The sequence below is a fragment of the Cyprinodon variegatus genome, unplaced genomic scaffold (genome assembly GCF_000732505.1).
Source record: "Cyprinodon variegatus isolate N-32 unplaced genomic scaffold, C_variegatus-1.0 Scaffold1646, whole genome shotgun sequence".
Classification (NCBI taxonomy): Eukaryota; Metazoa; Chordata; class Actinopteri; order Cyprinodontiformes; family Cyprinodontidae; genus Cyprinodon; species Cyprinodon variegatus.
This window is the reverse complement of record NW_015152099.1, coordinates 45,750-67,679: the sequence shown is the minus strand read 5'-3', so window position 1 is coordinate 67,679 and position 21,930 is coordinate 45,750. Positions and strand designations below refer to the sequence as shown.

At 38.1% G+C, this 21,930-nt stretch overlaps 1 protein-coding gene across 2 annotated transcripts in view; it reads left to right on the top strand.

Moving 5' to 3' along the window:
• The window catches only part of asmt (acetylserotonin O-methyltransferase), a 26,501-nt gene that overhangs the window by 2,644 nt on the left and 1,927 nt on the right, over positions 1 to 21,930 (top strand). For both annotated transcript variants that reach the window (XM_015404135.1, XM_015404136.1), the window contains exons 4-7: positions 1,137 to 1,205; positions 4,582 to 4,700; positions 13,536 to 13,676; positions 20,080 to 20,202. In XM_015404135.1, coding sequence (XP_015259621.1) covers positions 1,137 to 1,205; positions 4,582 to 4,700; positions 13,536 to 13,676; positions 20,080 to 20,202 — 452 coding nt within the window. The remainder of the gene's footprint in view (positions 1 to 1,136; positions 1,206 to 4,581; positions 4,701 to 13,535; positions 13,677 to 20,079; positions 20,203 to 21,930) is intronic.

Sequence of the window (21,930 nt, the reverse complement as noted above, 5' to 3'; positions counted from 1 at the left end):
CCAGTACATAAATTCATTAGAATAATGCCTTTGTTCCTGATCTGCTGGACTAGACAATCTAAAATCTTCAATACTTTGGGAAAACTACAGTTTTTATACTCCTTTGGGTTATTTTTACATTTGGTCACATTATACATACAAATTTGTTTGCATTTGGATTTTAAGTTATACAAACCAACACGGAGTAGAGGAAAGTTATGAATTTTAAAAGACGTGACGCATGATTTTCAACACTTTTGTCCTGCTTTTGTATTCTGCTCTTGTATTCTGGCTCTTGTATTCAGGGCTCTCTCTGACATCCCAGCTTAAATCCAGTGCAACCAAATACCTTTAGAAATAATTAGCAGCAGAGTCCAGCAGTGCAACTAATTTTCAGTATAAATCCAGCTTTTCTTTGATGGGTTAGGGGATTTATTGGAGGCCTCCAGTGAGCTATAATGAACAAACAACATTGTGACAAAGGAACACAAGAAAAAGGACAAAGTTGTTTAGGAGTTTAAAGAAGAGAAAGGCTAAATGAACTGACTTTAGGGCTGAGAAGCTGCAGGGAGCAACTGCTCAGGCAAGCGGCACTAATGAAAACTAATACTGAAGCAGAAATCTGGTTATCATAAAGATGTGGATGAAAAAAAATGAAAGAAAGCAATCAGAAGTCATCAACAGAGAACAAGCATTCTTAAACCAAATCAAATCTGCATATGTGACCATGTAACACTCTTTCTTTCCACTTCACAGTTACAAATGATTGCACGATCAGACAGAACCCACGTTAAACACATTGACATTTCTGATCGTAAAATGAGAAAATGTAAAAAGAAATGTCCTGAAAAAGTGCAGATTTTATTCATGTGGAGAAGAGGAAGTCAGCCACAGGTAGGCAGTGAAGAGCTGTGAAGGAAGCAGCTTCAGCATCCAGTCTGGATACAGACTTTGGTCTTCCTTCTCTGTTTGAACTCTGTCCTTTGATGTTGTGACTGAAAGCAGAGGCCCAGCAGCTTTCTTAGTGATTCTGACCACAGAAAGCTGAGAGGAAAATAAAACTGAAACCAAATACCATCAAAGATGATACTAATTTTATCTGCATGTCTCCGTTACTGTTATTAATTTCTATTTTCCCTTTCTTTACGTTTCCTCAGAGAGGGAAGAAATCAGTATGAAAAAGCTTTTGGAGTCAGCTCAAAGGACCTGTTTGAAGCTCTCTACAGGTAAAAAAAAAAAAAAAACTGCTGCACAATCACAGCCATGAAATATGTTGGCATATTTATAATGCATTGCTTTCTCTTTGTTTTTAACATGTTCTTAAAAATTTCCCTCCAAAAATAATCTGACTGGTTGGATTAATTAGGAGGGAGAACATGTGAAATGAAATGAGGCAGAGAGAGAAAGTGAGAGGGCAAGGCTGGTGATGTGAGGAAGCTACAGGCAAAGAAAAAATAATAATAATCCACCATTGTCCTAAAGGGTCTGGTATGTTTATAGCATCCGGTGCCCACAGTTTTAACGCTTCGCTGATCTGCTGGTCAGCAATTTTAAGGGTCATCACACACACAGCACAGTGTGTTAGCTAAAAGATTTTGATCAGCCTGCCTGAGGGCCTGTTACAATAACACCAGCAGACCCAGGGGAGGAGAAGCCATCCAAAGTGAGAGACACAGAGGAATAAAGCACAAAAACATCCTTCTTTTTTACTGGTAGTTCCGTCCTCAAGTGAAACGGGAAGGAATTTATTGCCATAGAGGTTTCATTGTTATTCTACATCTAAGGGACTAGACTTTGTCCTCTTTGCAATCATTTAAAAAAAGGATTCATCCCCTTCATTATTTTATAGAAAGCAGCTGACAGTTTTAATAGAGGCTGCTTCATTGCTTTAGATTAATGCAAAAAAAAAAAAAAATACTATACCAGTGATGAGATACATTTGCAAATCAGTGTCAATGCATTGTAATGAAAGTGTTGTACAAAGAACAATTTGGGCACCTGTGCTCAACTGATTTGCTGTGGAGAAGCAGTTGTTGGTGCCTGCTGATTTCCCCTGTGAATGCGGAGGGTAAATTAGCAAGGGAAAACAAGCGTCGAAGTCATTCACTGCATTCTTGGAGCTCTGCAGCAGGAAGACTCAAGGGTGCCTGGATGACTCAGACTCCTGTTTACCCATCGCCATTTAACCAGCCATGTTCTGCACCTGAATAATTTACAGCCACATCCCTTTTTTTAAGCTCCAGTTCTCAACGTTGAGGAATCAGGAGTGAGAGCGATAAAAAAAAGCAGAGGAAAGTGAAATTCAAACATGCAGCTTTATGTCAAAGAGGGATTTTAATAACTTTAAATCCTGAGTACTTGAAATTATCTGGTTCAATTAAGCAATGAAATTGATTAGATTAAAAAAAAAAAAAACAGAGTTTAAGAACCTCTGCAATATAAAGATCACCAGTCTTTGCACAAAAACATGAAATTTGATGTAATCTCAACCAAATGCTTTTAAGTCATCAGTCCAGACCTTCCACACAAAAGCTTGGCCATCCATGACTCTTTATGCACTGGTTGTACACCATGTGAGAGAAATAGCAAACAATATACGAATTGATCTCTCAGCATCAACCCATGTAGTTAGGAGATTTCAGCCAAGATATAAAGTATTTAGAATATGAATTGATTGTAAAACAAACAAAAAAACAAACAAAAAAAACCTTGGCCTCCTCTAGAAAAATAAAAATGATCTTTCAACAGGTATTTAACCAGATTAATGAATCCAAGCATGTACCAAAACTACAAGGAAATAGTTAAATAGCCTCTATATATAGAAAGAGATACAACTGAACAGGATAACTTTTGTTATAGTCCAAACTTCTACAGTTGAACGATAATTGATGTCCTGTTGGCAAAGGAAGGCTGTAAACAGTAACTTATAACAGACAGGGTAGCAATGAATGTGATGTTCAACCTGGAAAGATTCACACAGAAGAAAAGGAACAATTAGGGAGTTTTCCTGCTCAGGCCCCAGTGGAAATTGCAACCATAGAGAATCATGATGTCATGACTGAGCAGAGGAATTATAGGTACGTCTTTAGCCCCAGGAACCAGAGACTGATGGTGGAATAGAGGCTGGAGGAAAATGTGGACGGCCCTTTTTTTAAAGCAGTGTCCTAGATGATGATTGGCTCTGGCGGACATGTGAAATGGGCTTATAGGATTGCAGTATCAGAGATCAGAGGGTATTTTTTCTTAAGCTTCATTAGGTAATTTTGGAAAATGCAGCATAGTTTTAATTAGACAATGAATGGATGCTGGAAACCGTTTAAAATAAGTTTTATACAGTAAAAGAGGTTACCTGGCTAAATCTGGATGTTTTAGCTTGGAAATAAACATTTCCACTACACTGCAACAATAAAAAAAATGAATAAACATTTATTAAAATAACTGTATTTGCACTTAATTTGAGAAGGCAAATAAGAACATCAGCCAATGGAGTATTTCTACCCTTGTAATAAGATAATTAGATATTATCCACTTATTTTTCTTATTTGAAATGTAAATAGTCTTATTCTATTGGCAAGTATCTCATTTACCTGCTAAATTCAGGAAAAAAGGCAATTATTTTTAAGCAAAATGGACTTAAATAGTTTTCAATTCTTTGCAGCGTATACAGTTGAAAGAAAGAGAAGGAACACATTTGACTTTTAACGATGCTTTATTTACACAATTCAAAACATATGGAACACATGTGGAAGTGAAACTCCAGCCTTATTCTTGTTTTAACTTTGCACCTCCACAGAGCCACGGTATCAAGGTGAGGTCTGTCTCTACGGGACAGGTGAACGGCCATCTTTGTTTTGCTGTTTAAAAAATTGAAAAGTCGGGCCTTTGGCTTCTGTTTCTTCTGTTTTAGGAAACTCCTCCTATGAAAGAATGTTTGTAAAAACAGTCCCAATTAAAACACACCAATTAAAATGCTAAAAATTGTCTTTAGTCTTGTGCATTCCATAAAATCGTGGATTTTTTCAGACAGACCTCAGAAAGGACAGTCGTTTAAAACACCCCAGGAGTGAACCAGTGGCCAAGAAAGAAAGAAAGAAAGAAAGATTACAGAGCTTTTAATGTAATTAGCTCTTGACACTTTCAGTCTTCTGTTTGGCCCTGGAGTCATTTGATTTCTCTTTTCTCATCCTCTGTAATCACAGTCTAAGAGCCAACAATGACTCAACTTCTTCTGGATGTCTTTGTGTCATATCAAGTTGCTCTGAGTGCTGGATGGCTGCTCCACTACAGAGATTTTAGACAAGTAGAAACCAGAAGAAAGAGGATGTATGTGTGTATTGGGGCCTTATGGTGGTGCTGCTTGATGAGGTGGAGATTTCTCAGAGCAGCAGCTCTCACCACAGGCTCTTCTGTTCTGCCGCACCCTGTCTGTCTCACAGAGACACACGGAGCGGGCGCTGGGAGAAACTTTCTAAATGAGAAGCGTTTCTGTTTGCACTTCGCTCCTTCGGGTGACAGTTTAGTAAAGATGATAAAGACGCTTCTGCTTCCATGAGAGGAGACATGAGGGGAAAGGGATTAATAAAAAATAACTTGTCTGTTCAGGTCAGACGAGGAAATGGTGAAATTCATGCACCTGATGAATTCCATCTGGAACATCTGTGGCAAAGACGTGGTCACGGCCTTCGATCTTACGCCTTTTAAGGTCATCTGTGACCTTGGAGGTACGTTTTCCAGCATCTTACATTTTCCAGTAAAGAGTTCAGACCTTTCCGAGCACTGAATTTGCAGGTCAGCTTAAGATGAAGCGCATTTAGGGGATAAAATCTAATATACTCCAAGCCATAAAGAAAATTAATTTTCCCCCTTGAGACACTGTAAGCAAAGTCATACAGCTTGAATTGTAACTGGGGAATAAAAATACTGATAGTTAAATTCTAAGATGATGGTTTAATGTGGTAGATGAGGCAAAATATAACATTATGACAATGTCAACTTAAACAGGATTAAGTGTAAAACAATTCTACTCTTTATGATTTATCTGATCTACCATCTATGAGCCCTGAGTATTTAAATGTGCATAAATGTACAAAGATGCTGAAAATTGCAAGATAAAGAGTAAATTTATATTACCGGAGTGGTCTCCTCTTTGACATGAAATCAAAAGTTTTATGTATACATCTGCAATGAGCCCTTTAAAAGACTTGGTAAAGCGATGTGGCCTGATGTTAAAATTAGTTTGAAATCCTTGAATTAGAATTTAAAATGAAATTTTTTTCTTTGCCTTTATTAATTTTTTTCTAGTCGTTTAAAGGTCACCTAGTTTTTCTTAAATCTTTACAATATATTCAGCAGAAATGAATGCAGACCCACTCATCCATCAGCTTTAACAGAGAAGGAAGTTTAATTTTTCATGCGCAATATGATATTCAGTATTTTAATTGAATTATTTAAAGTTAGTGAGGATTACTTGGTAAGGCAAACATGAATTAGTTAGTTTCAGTTGTTCTTTTTTAGATTTGTGCCTCAGACTTTTCTGCAACCTGACAAACTTCCTGGGCCAGTTTTAGGGAAGCAACTGAAAGAAACAATTGACTACAGCACAATGCAATGTCAGCTTAAGGCAAAATTCTAAAGTTTCTAATAATTTAGATTGTTATTTGCCCTCTGAAGAAGTCAGGAGATTTTTGTTAACAGGAACTTAGAGACCTAACCAACCAGCAATGGTAGAATTTAAAAGCCCTTGTCATGTCTTAAGAAGAAAGACTCTGAATGAGTGCAATCATGGAGGCAAATGATCAGTTAAAGAGTTTTATTGAAGGTTGTGGTCTGGACTGAGATTATATCGGCTGCCTGGGTAATCTGGGCACTGCTGGAAAAGGTGAGGCGACAGGTGAGCAACTGGAAGGTGCTGGTTTGAATGATGAGGTGCGCTAGAACTCACTGAGAGGGAGCCTTGGCGTCGGTTTTTGAGGATGATCTTCAGTGTTCCGGGCAGAAGGTGCAGGTCCGGTTGAAGACTTCCTGAGTTGGTGTCAGAGGCTGGAAAGGCAGGTGAGCTCAGGCAGGACTTAAGCAGAGAAGGGATCCGAGGCTTCACGGATTCCAGGAGGCAAACTGGGAGCGTCTCAGGCGAGTGTCCAGAGTGAAGTGGTTTCTGAGGAGTGGTTCTCGGGCTTGGGATCCAGAGTTATAAGAAGGAGGAAACAGAGAGCGGAGGTTAGGTTCAGGTTTTTTTTACGGTTTTTAGGAGGAAGCAAGGCTAGGAAGAAGATCAGTCTGTACCACATAGAAGCATTAATGAACTGACACCCTCCTCCTGGTTCCAGCTCCTTATAAAGGGCGGTAATCAGCTCACATGTAAAGCACCTTCCCATCCAGCCCTGCTGAGGAGAGAGAGAAGGAAAACCAGACCTGTACCCAGACCTAGGAGTATGACAGCCCTGTGTTGACCTGACTCTTCTATTAGCTGGCAATAGTGCTAATAACTGCTTTGGCCAGTTCCATTTCGCCAGTACTATTCAAATAGAAGTCATTATGAAAACCACTGACCTACTTAAGTGGTTTTAATTTCCTTACAGATTTGGATTGAGCTTCTGTATATCATATGAGATTCAAGACAGAGGAAACCCTGCTGATAAGAGGGTGTTTAGGTACATTTGGTTTGGTGTAAACAGTTTGTATGAATTTAAAATATATACTTTGCTTACCACAGTGAAAAAAAAATCCATCCATTTTCCTTCATCCCTGCTGGGGTAGCGAGGGGTGCTGGTGCCTTTCTCCAGCGGTCAATGGGTGAGAGGTGGGGTAACACTCTGGACAGGTAGCCAGTCTATCTCAGGGCAAAACAGAAATAAACAGTACAAACTATATACACTTACTCCTAAGGAGAATTTAGAGGAGCCAATTAACCGAACCGTCATGTCTTTGGATTGTGGGAGGAAGCTGGAGTACCTGGAGAGAACCCGCGCATGCTCAGGGAGAACATGCAAACTACATAGAGAAAGACCCCGGGCCGGGAATCAAACCCAGAACATTGTTGCTGCAAGGCAACAGTGCTACTCACTGGACCACTGTGCAGCGCGTGAAAAAAGTCATTGGTTTGAATTTACTTGTTTGATATAAATATACAAAAAAATTTACCAACGCAATAATTTAAAATCTAAATACACATGAAGCAGGGGACTTTGCGCCATTACACCCACATGGAGATGAAATGAAAAGTATTTTCTGCCTTAAAAAAAATTATATTTTTGTCTCAGATGTCCCATTATGCTTACAAAAAAAATGTATTTGCTCTCTGGCTCTTAACTCTTTCTGTTGCCCTCTGTCCTTCTCCTTCACACCCCTCCTCCTCTTAAATTCTACTTATGATTCTCTCTACCTATATTTAATCCTCAAAGGTGGTCTATATTTTCAGCATGGATAGGTTATTTATTTTTTTTTTTTGTCCAATTGCTTTCTCCACCCCTATCTCTATTGCCAGTAAACTGCCACATATCATTTAAAATATTGCTTTTAAAAAGAAAATAATCCCATCTACTCTGCAGCTATAGTAATTTACAGGACTGAGGATGGCGCTAATACAGATGTGACGCCAATCTTCCATATATGGAATGTCTTCCTGTTTTTTTGGAATGGAAATGCCAATTGTGCTTTATTCAATATTTACATATTTTTCTGCCTCTCAGGTATGTTAATATATGCTCTGTAAACCCTGAAGTGTCTACAACAAAAAAAGGCTACAGCTCAAACAGTATGTATTTATTGAATAAGAACAATCCCCACTAATGAACAAATCAGTAAAACATCTTAAATGAGGCCATAGCTTTTCTGGCAAACACAAAGGGAATCATAAGGAATAGTCTGTTACATTTAACTCTCTTAGGTAAATGGTTTAAGCATTTTGAATGAGATTTGATGGGATTATTTCAAAATTAATCTAGATATATCAGATTTTTTTTTGTCAATCTTAGAGGAAATTATTTTCAATAAAATAAAAAATGCTATTGTTGAGGAGGACTTAGTTAACCAGTCTCAGCTACTATCAACTCAGATTTATCTCCAAAAGCATCTTTGAAGAGGTTTTTTTTTTTTTTTTACATACCGGTAACAAGCAAATGGCAATGGCACAAAGATTAAACAGAGATGATAAAAAAGATGGAGGTCACAGCTTCTAATGAACTGGAGAGGCAAGATTGAGGAATGAAGGATGTCATGAGACCCAGAATAGCCTTTGTGAGTGAGATAATGGGCTCTTTTCCCTTTTCACTCTTGTCTCATTCTATTTCAAGTGAATTTAACAGATAAAAATTGACTCCAGTCATGTTCTGACAAAAGTATAAAGTGGTACTAAGTATAATTCAGAACAAATGTCACCAGATATGAATGTGTAATCTTTAGTTTACTTCACTTACTTAAAGGTAACCTTTAGTTCAGCATTAAAACGGTTAACAATCCTGAAAGATTCCCTTTGTGGTAAATATATCTGACAATCCTGATGTAACATTTTTGCAGTTGGAAATTTTCCACAGGTTGGCCACATGTGGAGTGTTCTACCTCATCTGACCACTTAGGGGAGCTCTGGAGCCACTTAAAGTACCTTACATCGATCCTTGTCTTTTGCTTCTCCTATGACTTTCTTCATATGTGGTTATCCGTTCATGCTTATGCATGAAGCAGCAGATCTAAAGAGTGAGCGCATGTGAGCATCAGGAGGGTGAAGGGTGAGGCTGCTGTTTCCCTGCCCCACCATGGCTCCATCAGCATCTGTTGGGTCGGTGCACACCTGCTGCTCAGGACTCTTGGTCTCCCAGAGGCTTCTGTTCATCCATCCATCCATCCATCCATCCATCCATCCATCCATCCATCCATCCATCCATCCATCCATCCATCCATCCATCCATCCATCCATAATTAATCCATCCATCCATCCATCCATCCATCCATCCATCCATCCATCCATCCATCCATCCATCCATCCATCCATCCATCCGTAGATCTATCCTAGATGAGCTTAAAATTTTCTTTTGGATTATGCAATAAAAAGAGCCCAAAGGTTAAGGGTCTTTTTTCGCTGTTTCGATTTGCATCTCTGGGCCTCTGCGCATTAATTTAGTGTCACTCTGCAGAGAAACAGCTGTGAAGAGCATGAGGGGAAACTGCATAGCAAATCTGGATCAATTTCTCAGTCAAATCTTCCAGTATACTGCCATGAAAAAAACTGTTATGCCTGTTGATGTTCATATTGTGTCACCTTGCAGCCACAGAGTTCAGAATTTTTATGAGGATTATATGTAAAGAGGGATTTAAAAGGAAAAGGGTATGTGGATTATTTTTTTTATGGATCAAAACATCTGAAATGCATGGCATCCAAAATATTAACTGTAAAAGTGAAAGGTGAAACTCAGTATACCATGATGCTTTCAAAAAATCATGTAATTATTAATTAGATCCTCACTGTGTGCATTAATCTCAGTGTAAATATAATTCTAGGGTTAGGATGATGATGAAGGACATCAGATATGATGGCCATAGATAAAGTTGTTTAGAAATTTAAATCAGGTGGGTGAAATTGTTAACAGCACAAAGTATTAGGAACAAACTTTATTAGCAGACCAACACCCTGAAGTTTTGCCAGAAACCTTTGGATTTATAAAGCTTACATCGGGTTCACTTTTTGATATAATACTCCAACAATAGCATCTCAGAGGGTCACAGAAATTCTGAAGGGGCATGATTTGACTGGACAACTATAAGTCATTCATTCAACAAATCAGGCTTTTATTACTACTAACAACACAACAAAAAAGCCATAAGAAACACCTAATTTTTGTTTAAACAAGCTTCACCCTTTAGCTTAAAAAGCACAGTTCTCCGTAGGAATTAGGCAGAAAAACATGGAGGCAGTGTCATGCTGTGGGATGCTTATATTCAGCAGTAATAAAAATGCTGTCGGAGGTGAAATGAAGATGAAGGAGCTGGGCAAGCCTGAAGAAATGTGTTAGAGGCAGCAAGATACTTCAGACTAATGCAACAGAGTACATCTAAGTAAGCAGCTTCAAAATCAAACATGTTTCATTGAGTGACTTTAGATTCCTTTTAGACTTTGATTTAATTGGAGAATTTGAAATACAATTGGGAACCACTTACTTTACATCTTTCCTCCATTTATTTTATTTACTTATATTGTGTAATGCTAGCCTAGTAATCTAGCCCCACCCACCAGCGGCCAAAATCATTTTTGCCTTCGAGTTTGGTCTAGCCTCGATCAATGCCCCAGGCCCTAGAACTGGCGGGCCAATCACAACACAGAGATGTGTTTTGAATTTCTGGATGCAAAGCGGGCGGGGTTTTAAGGGCGGGACGACAAAGCTGAGCGACGCTGGAGAAAGCACAACAAGAAAGATGGCAACAACTATTGAAAAGTTCTCGTTTGACTCAGTTTTGGAATCCGTTTAGGAAGGATTAGACTTGGGGTTTTCATTGAAACGTGAGCAGGAAGAGGCTCTACGCTCATTCAATTTTGAGAAAGACGTATTCGCTGTTTTACCGACAGGCTGTTTGTTTACACTCCCCCACCAGCTTTCTGTCGCACTTATTACGTCACAGTCAGTTGTGCTGGTTGGTCAGAGCGTTGGCCAATAGGCACAGACATGGTTTGAAAAACATTGGGTTGTTCTCATCAACAATCTTCCGATGCCTCATTCATCTGGGCCAGACTAAATTACACATTTAATCTCACATTTAGTCTGGTTTATCTGGCTATTTTGATGCTCTATAAATGCAGAAATGTGTTTACTGCATGTTATAAGCTACTTTCTTCTTGACTATGACATCTTTATACTAGATTTTCTTGGGTCTGTGCGAACAAAAATAAATAGGGGAATAGACATGTCTATAGGTAATGAAATGAGAAAAAGTTTGGGGCTTTTGAAAACTGTTGCAAACCTTTGAAAGGCTAGAAATGAAGGAGTAAACCTGACAGAGTTGGATGTGATTCTTTGAGGCAGCCGGGTAAGCCAAACAGTGAGCTGTATGTCTGATTTTGCTCTTCATCGTTGCTCTTTGATTCTCCTCCCCCCCGACCCCTGTTTGATGTCAGCACTACCAAGCATCCGTGTGTGCAGAAAAGAGGGAGCTGATACAGTATAAAGTAAGCCAGTCATGTTGGAGGATAGCTGGGAGGTATCCTGCCCTGTATGGTGGCTAGTCTAAATGGTTTCATAGGTTTGTTAAAGTGACAACCTTTGAAACATAATTATGTCTCTGACTCTCTGTCTACAACTTTCTTGTGTATTTATATTCATTATTTTTTGAGGCACGAAACATACTAATGCTGCTCAAGCTCAAAGAATCCTATTCTCACATAATATTTCTAGTTTTATCTACCGGTAACAATCATGAGTCCGTGTGTGTAAGTGCTCACTTCAGATTCCAATTTCCACTTGTGTAACCTTTGCTCTGTGCCTAGATTTACCTTCACTGCATGTGGAATATCAACTACAACTCAATAGAACAAGGCCACAACTTTACACTCTCAAAATCAAGACATTCTTGTCAAATAAATTCTTGAGTTTTACCGGAGGTTGGTCAGGTTTGACAGAAGGTTCAGTGTCACTTCATAAAGCTTCCAGCCGTAGAAGCAAGGAGGAACAGTGAGTGTTAAGGTTTGAGTAGGTTTAACAAGTGATACTTCCTGGAGCTCCTGTTGTACAGTAGGTAGCTCCTTAGTGGCTCAGGGAACGACAGCTGATGAATTAGTGACAGAGTGATGGGCAGTCTGGGCTTATTAATGCAGCTGGAGGGTGACAGCTGGCTCATGTTCTACAGAAAGGATCTGCTAAATGGGCAAATGGCCGATACAACAGAACTGAACAGATATGTCAGACTATATTGAGTATTTTACCTGAGAAATACAGCAGCGCTGATATGTGGAGTCAAATATCTGCAGATTCCAATATTTTCTTCTCTAATGTTTTTTCATAAACCAATACGAACCACTTTGGTGCTGCCAGCTGCTACATGTTTATACATATCTTATGTTTTATTAGGTTCAGTGTTTATATGCCTGTCAGAGAATCAGGTTGTTTGGCTCTTCTTCTATTAGATTTTTGCGCTCTCCTCCAATGAGACCCATTACCTACAAGCCTATAAGCTAAATAAATCCTGATTATTGTTGCATTTAATTATTAGTTTATCTATTAAGATAAAACACTATAGTTTTCTATGTCTTCTGCTATTACTTCTGTTGCTCTTGCAGAGTAAAACAGGATAAAATGACATCAAATCTAATAAAGAGTAAATAAAAGATGAACATCTTTTATTTACTCTTAATCAACACTAAAATGTCTGTAGACTGTCTGCCGGCAGGGAGATTTCACCAGGCTCTAACTGTGCATTTAAAATGAAAGATATCGGAGAATCTTGCAGCTACATCTTTTGATATATAATGAAAAAAACAGCTGATATGAAATTAATAAGACTTCGGCTTGCTTGAATCATAGAAAACAACCAAATAAAACATCATTAACAGCAGCCCAGGACCGTAAAGTCGCATCGGTGGCCTGACTGTGGTCTCATGTCTACTGGAAATTAATTTTAGGAGATAATCAGATATATATTTTCATATGCACATTTTTTAAGGAGTAAAAATAAATCATGTGAATACTTCTCTCTTAACAGAAATGGAAGCTTTTCTTTTTCTTTTCTTATCATCATTCACTGTATTCTAGAGAATTCTGCTTAATGAATGCACAAAGATTCTGCAGGTAATACTTTTTAGAATGTTCTCTTTTCAAATTCTAAAGTATTTTAGTATCTAACCTTAACAAACTGCAAAATGAAGGACATTGTTTGTAACCATTGTTACATGAATCCAAATGTGTTGATGTCAGATTAATCTCTGGAGATCCCGTTAAACTTCCGTAACTTTGTTTTGAAAGCTTACAAGAAAATATGATTCTTTAGAAACAACACAGATTGTAATGTAAAAAAAGATGATTGCAAAGAGCTCCATGTGCAACGTTTCAGCCTTTTTACTCAAATTATTGTTAACATGGGTTTGAGTTTTTATGAAATCTGAGAATGCTCATTAGTCTGCTTTAAATGCATCATATCATATCATAGATTCTCTATTATATTTTAAACATTGATAAAAGCCAGTGTGTTTGGGGGATGCTGTGACTTTCTGCTAGATCCTACTGTCTCATGGATGCAAACAGGAGTTTATAAAATATAATTAAGATTATCATTATATTTCAGATAAAACCCTTTTACTCTGAGCAGCTTCCAGGGTTACATGGACTCCCTCTTCTTTCTGGTTTATTTTTTATCAGTGTTTGTATTATTAGCATTAATATTACATAAACCTCATCCCCAAAGTGGTAAAATGAATAGAAATCATGCAACTAATTGAGTTTTTGCTGAAAGCTTAACTACACTTATGTGACTGCACATCGTGTGCAGGTTTATCTTTTGTTAAGATCCAGATCGCCGTCAATGAAGGTTATTTATACACTGTTTATAATAACTAAATGTAATGATGTCCTTCTCTACAGGCTGCAGTGGAGCATTAGCCAAGCAGTGCACGTTGGCCTACCCAGAATGCTCTGTGACGCTCTTTGACCTCCCCAAGGTAGTACGCGTGTCGAGGGAACACTTTGTCTCAGAGGCTAACCAGAGGATCAGCTTCCAGGAGGGTAACATCATTACTCTGTAAATTCTCCTGACACTCATAGTATCTGCCTCAAGTGCATAGTGCTTATGTGTTGGCATCAAAACAGCCTCAAAAAACGAATAAATGTTCTTGTATTGATTGTTAAATGTCTTTAAATCTTCCTAAGTTTTCAAATTATCTTTGTTTTATTTTTTAGGCTCATATGAGGCACAGATAAGCTTTTGCACTTTCATTTAGGTTAATCAGGCACCTTTCACACCAGGTCAAGTAAAGGGATTAAGAACAGAATTAAGGTAAATGTTTAATTTATAAGAACGAAGGAGACAAAATGTGTTTTGCTGTCTCTTCAAAAACTTTCAGTTAAATACAGTTTGATCTTAATAAAGCTCCTAGTGATGCAGCATAATGATTAGGATAAAAAGCACAAATTGACATATGATCAATCCTTTATTTAAAGATAAAATGGCAAATAAACGGCCTATAAAAGTGAAGGTTTTGTGATACAGCAGGAATACAGGTAAAAAATACTTTATTGTTGCATGTGAAGAAATTTTGTTCTTGGTTTTTTATCCAAAAAAAAAAAAACCAGCATAAAACATGTGGCTCATCTTTGTTCAAAGCACATCATGTCAATAAAATAAGATAACACAGTACCAAGTAAAAAAGCACTCTGAATGTACAGACCACAGCCAAGCAGCATATTGTGACTTACACTTATTGCAAAAACCCGTGCATAATTTGGATCATTACCAAATTTAAATGAATTCTTCCATGGCGTGAGGTGCACCTTTGGTAAAAATTTCCTCAAAATCCTTTCATATGTTTATAAATAAGGCTTCTTTGATCAGCAGATCATGACTTGGCATGGCTCACCTTAAGGTTAAGAAAGATTCAAAGGAGCCCAGACATAGAAAGAATCAAAGAAGAAGAAAAGATGCTGGTGAAGGTTCTCAGTCATCCAGGTCATCCCAAAAAAAAAAAAAAAAAAGAAAATTAAAAACAATCCACGGGACTTTGTTTCCAAGTTTGAATATGTTTTGCTTCCCATCCAGGAAGCTTTTTTAACTCAAAATGTCTGAAATAATGTTGAGTTTGAGGTTTTATACAGCAGCCCAACAAAGCCTTGTTTTTGTTTTGAAGACATGCAAATTGGAACAGGTGAAGGGGTCTACCCATTTGGAATGATGGTTGTTTGGCTTCTTTTGTTAGAGTGCGATGTCCCATACCCATCTAAGTGTCTGAAAGGTTGGTTGTTAAAGGGGATTGTTGGTCTTCCTCTGCTCTCCTGTACCTTGTCTATTCAGCCACCTGAAATAAGTTCTCAGGGCAAGCATAAAAATAATCTGTCCTTTAATAAACTTGTGATAGAACCTTACAGGACAATATTTACACAATCAAAAACCTATTTTCTTTTCATTTGTACATAGATTCAGCTATGGCTTTTGTTACAAGCTGTTATCATTTTGAGACGATGATTTTTAATGTAAGGTTTAAAGTCAATTTACATTTAGCTTTTTCGCTTTAGAGTAATTTTCTTTTGTACAAATTCTACAATCAAAGTTACATTAAAAATATAAATTATATTCTTCAATGCATCTTTATAGCAGTTTTAAAGCTTGCATCACTTTAGTTTTTGGGGAGAGGTGCCCACAATTCCTGTCGGCGACCCTGCGCTGAAGCTGTCAATAGTCACTGCTGTCACTCTCTGGTTTAAAGGGGCAATGCTTCCACCATATAATGTTAGATCCAGAAATGGATGCAGAATGTGGATTATCACCAAAATGTGTTAGATGTATCCTTGGACTGTGCTGCACCTTAGATAAAAAATTCATCAAAATCCGTTCATAACTTTTCAGGTTATCCTGTACATAGACAGATGGGCAGACAAACACACAAGTTCAACTCAAAACATAACCTTCCATCATGTCTGAGTTGAGCATATATTTATACATTGATGCTGTTTTGATTAATTTATGATTTTACATAATAAATACATGAAATGATTTGCGCAGTTGCTCTTAATCTTTATTTAGATAGAAGATTCCTAGATAACTGCAGAGACAAACTCTCCCCCATAAAACCCCAAATCTAATTTGTATCAACAAAACCCATCTTTACATAAAGATTGTTTGATTGTTTGCTAGGTTGGACCCATTCAACACGGAGAATAGGCTACAGGCTTATAGATGCATTGGTTCTGAACTTCTAAGCCGTCAGTCAGCTTTTTCAAGTGATGTTTTAGTCATAAAGGGTCAAATAAAATGGTCATTTTTCACTAAAACTTACATAATGTCTCTATAACAAAGAACAGATCGTGATTCAGATCAGTTAGATTACCAAACTGATTCATGTTCACTGATAACTGATGATCTTGAATTAAATTCACTGATCCAACTTTAATTACATTTTTCATTTCCTATAATTTGTCACAAATAAATCTTAAAAAATGTATTCAATACTTGACATAATTTACAAATTGGTAATTCCACTACATAGCATTAGGTTTATTTCCTCAAGTTTTCCCTTCTTCCTTTAAAAGCTGCCCTTATTCACACATTTCAATAGTTTCATCAGAAGAAAAGAACATTTTGACTGAAAAGCAAATGTTAACTTTCTTGACTTTGGTCCAGTTTAATCCTTGTGTCAGCAGAGATTGGATTTGGCATAAGATTTTCCTTCTTTTGCCCTTGAAGCTATAACATAATGAAGAATAACTGCCAAATATATAAAATCAAAGAAAAAAAAAACTCATCCTCTACTCAAGTTTTATTTAAATGATTTTGGACATCATTTATACTATTACTATTGATTCTATTCAAATTAAATAAGCTGATGAAATCATCTCTCTTCATTCAGTTACTTGCCTGTTTGATGTACAGACTATCTGCAGCTTCTCTATTTGTGTCTGCCTCAATGCCGGTCCGTAACCAATAACAAACTATAAATATATTAAAAGACATTGCATGCTTAGAAGCATCACTTTTTATTTGATGAACTGTATTTATTATTATAATAAATAGGGGAAGATATGTCCTGACGTAAGAGTCTTGACTCCTTGAGAAAGAGCAAAAAAAACACATAGCCTCAGGAGAAGGACAGAACATCTTGAGAAAAAGGATCCGCTCCATGGATCTCTTTAGGGCACAAGAGAACTGGACAGTTATCATTACAGAAATAGCAAAAATTCTGAGGGAAATGAAGGCTTTGGCTAAGGCAAACTATCTCTTTCATCATCAAACCACTACCAAGAAAAGCAGAAATCACATCTCCTCTGTGCAGTATGGTTACCAATCACCTCTTATTCTATCCTTCCTACAAACCTGAATATAGAAAAACATACACAAAAAAACACTCAGATGTTGTATGCCAAAAATGTTATGTTTTCATACGTTTTTACAGAAATGTTGTAATATTGCAACATTGGGCTAAATGGGGAGCAGTACTACTGATTCATTTGCAGGGTTTTGCTTTTGTCCCAGAACAGTTTAACATGAAAAATAATCTGTCATGTTGTTATGAATTTTTTTTTATTCACAATGATAGTTCCAAAAACAGTTCCTGTCCTCTGAAAAACAGAGGCAAACATCGCACTTGCTGCACTGGGTATTCTTATACTCTTTACTGCAATGTCTGCAGCGTCCTCTTTTGACCTTCATGGGAAATGTCCAGTGAGGTTCTTGTGCACATCGAGTGGGGGGTGCGCACATGATTTTTTGGAGGGACAATTTGGACTCCCATCATCTGAGGATGGTCTCTTCCTAGCAGTAAAAGGACTCCCTGTTGCGTCTGGGCTCCCGCTGCCTGATGATGGACATCTTCTCTTTGGAGATGTGAGTTTTGTGTCCATCTGATTTGTGCACATGTCAAAAATGCATGAAGATATCACAAATCATGGCAAATAACAGAAAGAGATTCTTACCAGGATGAAAGAGGATGCTAGCTGTGCCTGGAACTTTCTCATGTTTAGCATCTCCTCCTTTGGCATCATGAGAGCTTGATAGTGCGGTTTGTAGAGGAGCCAGGCGTTGACCACGGCGAGGGTGATGGTGTGCCAGAAGATGTACATGTACCAACGCCGGGATTTCAGGGTATACTTGTATTTTGCTGTAAATGAGTCCAACAAATCCACACCTCCCATGTATTTGTTGTAGGTAGCCACAATATAAGGTCTTTCAACCTCAATGTAGGTTTTGGTGGCTTTGTCCCGGCACTGAATCTCCTGCACAGGTTCTGGTCCAGTCAAGGATGACACAAGTGTGACTGCCCTGTCGTCATACCATTTTACAGCGCAGATGTTGTGTGTCCCCTCCACTCTGTGGTCAAAGCTTCCTCTACCCTTCTTTGTCAAGCTCTTCTCATCTTCAAGGTTTCAGTTGGGGAGCAGCGCCTGTCTGCCTGTACCCATAAAATGGATTCCATGCTCAAGGAGCTTAATTACCAGTGGAACAGAGGTGAAGTAGTTGTTTGGGGAGATATTGTAGTTCTGACCCTTCGGAAGTGTGGAGACAAGCTTCAGCACAACATTACCTGACAATCCAAGTTCAGATTTGACACGTATTCCATTCTTGCTGTCCTGGTAAACGTCAAAGTTATGCATCATGCTAGGGATTCCAGCTCTCACCCATACTTTGAACCCCTATGGGTGTGGCTTGCCTGGCATATACTGCTTGATGCTGCTGAACTCCCCCTTGAAAGGAATCATAATTTCCACCACAGAATTGTGCTCTTCTGGTTCCACCTGCAGGCATTTCTCCCTGAATGATTCAAACCATGGTCTTAGTTTCCAGAGTTTGTCCCTCTTTTCAATCTCTGTCAAATTGTTCACAAAATTTAATCTTGTCAACAGAGATTGGAATCTGTTGCAAGGCATCACATCAGAAATAATATTCACTGCCATCTATTGGGGAAATGATGGTATTTCACTCAAAAGAACACTAAACCCTATAGAGCTTCACTGCCTCCAACCTATTGCAGAAAAAAGCCTCGAAAACACAGAAAAACATGCTTTCATCGGCGCTTTGAAAGATACCTAACCTGCGTAAACCTACAATTCTATAACAACATCATTGGCATATGTTGCAGGATATACTGTTATGCTTTCTATGGTTACGAGCAACACTGTTTCATTGAACCGAATGGAAAACATTAGCTTTAGCTAATTTTGGCAGTACAGTTCAGCAACTTTTCAAGGACAAACATGGTAACTTCAGTGTCCTTTTTAAATTTTCTCTCCTTCTTTTGCTTTTCTGCAGTAGTTCAAAAGACTTGCCCAATGTTTAATCTCCTTTTTTTATATATATATCTTTGGTTTCATTGTCTTTTAATTTTTCCCTTTTGTTTTCTTGGGGAATGGGCAAACCATTTCTTATGCTGCTGCTGCATATGCATGGTCCTGCATTGTGCTGCAGTAGTGAAGAATTTCAGTTTTCAGGTAACGTCTCCAAAGGATCTGCCTCTCAATCAACAAGGGGAAACGCCTTGTTACTCCGTACATTAGTACAATTTTAATCCTTGGTAGTGTCTTTACTTCCAAGATGGCTGACTGTCATGGCACTTCGCAAACAGATGACCATCCTTATTTGTAAACTAATATAAAATTCTTTGCTTATGAAAATGTGTGTTATTATTTGTGGAGGTAATAATACAGCAGTAATAACACATATATAAATTCAGTCATTGATTTCAAGCAATGAAAAAGAACCTTTAAACTGAAAATCATTTTGTACAAAATTGTCAATCTGTGTCTCACACTTCCTCTGTTGAGTTGCGCCTCAGCTGCTTCAAACTCTTAAAAACCTGTGGAGAAAGTCAATTCCTTCCTGTCCGGCTGTTCACATAACCGTGCGACAGCTGTTGCTGCATGAGTCCTCTGAACATTTATTTTTTTATTTCTACGTTGTAAATAAACTCACATTGAAGTATTGGAAGGGAATGTTTGACTCACTAAGCAAACTGCAGGAAACTGCTCTTAAAATCAACCACAGCTGAATGTTGGACTGAGGCTGGAGATATGTTTTACAAAATGTGGACCAAAGGCCTTTAGAATAATTTAATAACAACAGACATGAACCATTTGTACTAATTACATTTAAGCGTGCAAACCACTAATCGAGTCATGTCGTTATTCTGAAGGCTTGTCAACAGAATTATTAATTACATGAAATAATTAAATCAGATAAAGAGAAGCCTGTGAACCACTTAAGGCAACCCAGTTTGAGTCCTCAGCGCCAGTCAAAACACTCAAATTTTTCCATCCATCCCACTGCCGCTGATTCTGTTAGATACATGAGCAGCGTCATGTACCTGAAGGAGAAGTTGGAATTGTTGCTTTCCAACTTCATGCAGAAAATCTCACACATTGGATGAAAATATAGTCCATTCGCTCAGCTTTCTATAAATATTAAATATTTGTGTCTCTTTTTAAGGGGACTTCTTCAAGGACTCTCTTCCTGTGGCAGATCTTTATTTTCTTGCCAGAATCCTCCACGACTGGACAGACGAGCGCTGCATAGAGCTTCTGTGCAGAATCTATAAAGCCTGCAAACCAGGTCTGTGTGTGTCTCTGTGGGTGTGGGGTGTGAAAGAGATGAGTGTTTTTTTTTTTTCTAATGCTAGAAATGAGATCACAGATTGTACCCCACAATGCAGCTGATCCCAGGAAGGTCTGTCCTTCTGGCTTTGATCAAAGTCAGACTGCAGACACAAAAATCAGACATTATGAGGGAATGGTGCATTAAGGAGATTAGGGACAGCAGTTTATACAAGAATAGGTAGATTCTTTTACTAGACAGTCTGTTGCTTAAACGCTAAACTGGAACTATTAAATCAACCAAGGATGTGGGTTGTCAACATCTCATCTCATAAATGTACACAGATACGAAGTCTGCAAATTAATGTAAAGCGAAGCACGGAGCACATAACTATGTTTGTTAAAAAGTGTAAAAAGTGTATCCCCCACCCTTGAGTTCAGTAATCCTTAAATAAAATGCAGGGCGGCAGGCAGGGACCAATATGCACTGAGGGGTTCCCGAAAACTGATTTTCACGGTAAATCTATACTGATCCCAAAGAACCAACAGGAAAATGAATGCGCACAATGTTTATACTTTACAAATAAATCACTGAACAAAGAGCAGATTTTCATTAATCTGCATATATTTATACATTAATGCTGTTTGGATTAATTTATGATTTTACATAATAAATACAGGAAATGATTTGCACAGTTGCTCTTAATCTTTAATTACATAGAAGATTCCTAGACGACTGCAGATACAGACTCTCCCCCATAAAACCCCAAATCTAATTTGAAAATGGGCATTATTTTTGTATTAGTCATCTTTTGTTTGTATTACATTGTAATGAATGTTTCTTTTCTGTATTTTAGTTGTCAGGTTTTGGTTAATATAATAAATTTAAAAATAAAAGAGGCACTAGAGAGTTTTCTAATGATACTGTCATCTGTGGCCAAAATACAGAACTGCAGCTCTCTTCTGGTTGTTCTCGTAGCTTGTGCACATACTTAAAGGTATAGAGGAGGATCGTTTATTTCTGGGTGGATCATCTAAATAAGCAAAATAAGGCTCTCCTATCCCGTAGCTATGTTTTTCTGCACATGCGCACTTTCAGGTGTATATCTGTGATGAGCTATGGTTTCAGATAGTCGTTCAAGCTCACCTTTCTCACCGCTGTTCTTCAAAAATGGCAGAGGGTCATAAGAGAAAAAGTGTTTACGAAGTGAATGAGTAGGAAAGAAAGGCCTCAGAAGAGGCAGATATATCCTGGAATTATGGGATGTGCTTTCAGAGCGGCCTGCTGTCTCCATAGGCTGTCGCTAACCAACAGCGGCTCCTAATAACAACAATGGTGCAAATACCACTTGGTAGAGGAGGAATTACATGACCAACTTACTGAGGGCAAGTTGACTGAGTTGCCTCTAAAGTCTATATATTGATTGAGGGATTTCGGGGTCAGGACGAACCTTCAGACACAGTCAGCTTGTATGAGCTATGAGAACAGCAACTTTTAAACACAGCGTGCACTAGTAGAAATTGGCACTTGCATACTCTCGCACGCATTCAATACTGTAGGCATTCCCTCTTGGGAGCGGGTACAGGGTTGTGCATGTGCATTTTTTTTTTCAAACGGGCCTTTTCAAAAATTTGTGAAATCCCCCACAATACCTTTAGCAAGTTTTTTTTTCCTTTACTTCTTTCACCTTACCTGGAGTTGCCATTAGGGTGTGAGTTGAGCTGGATGCCTGTCACTTCTGAACAT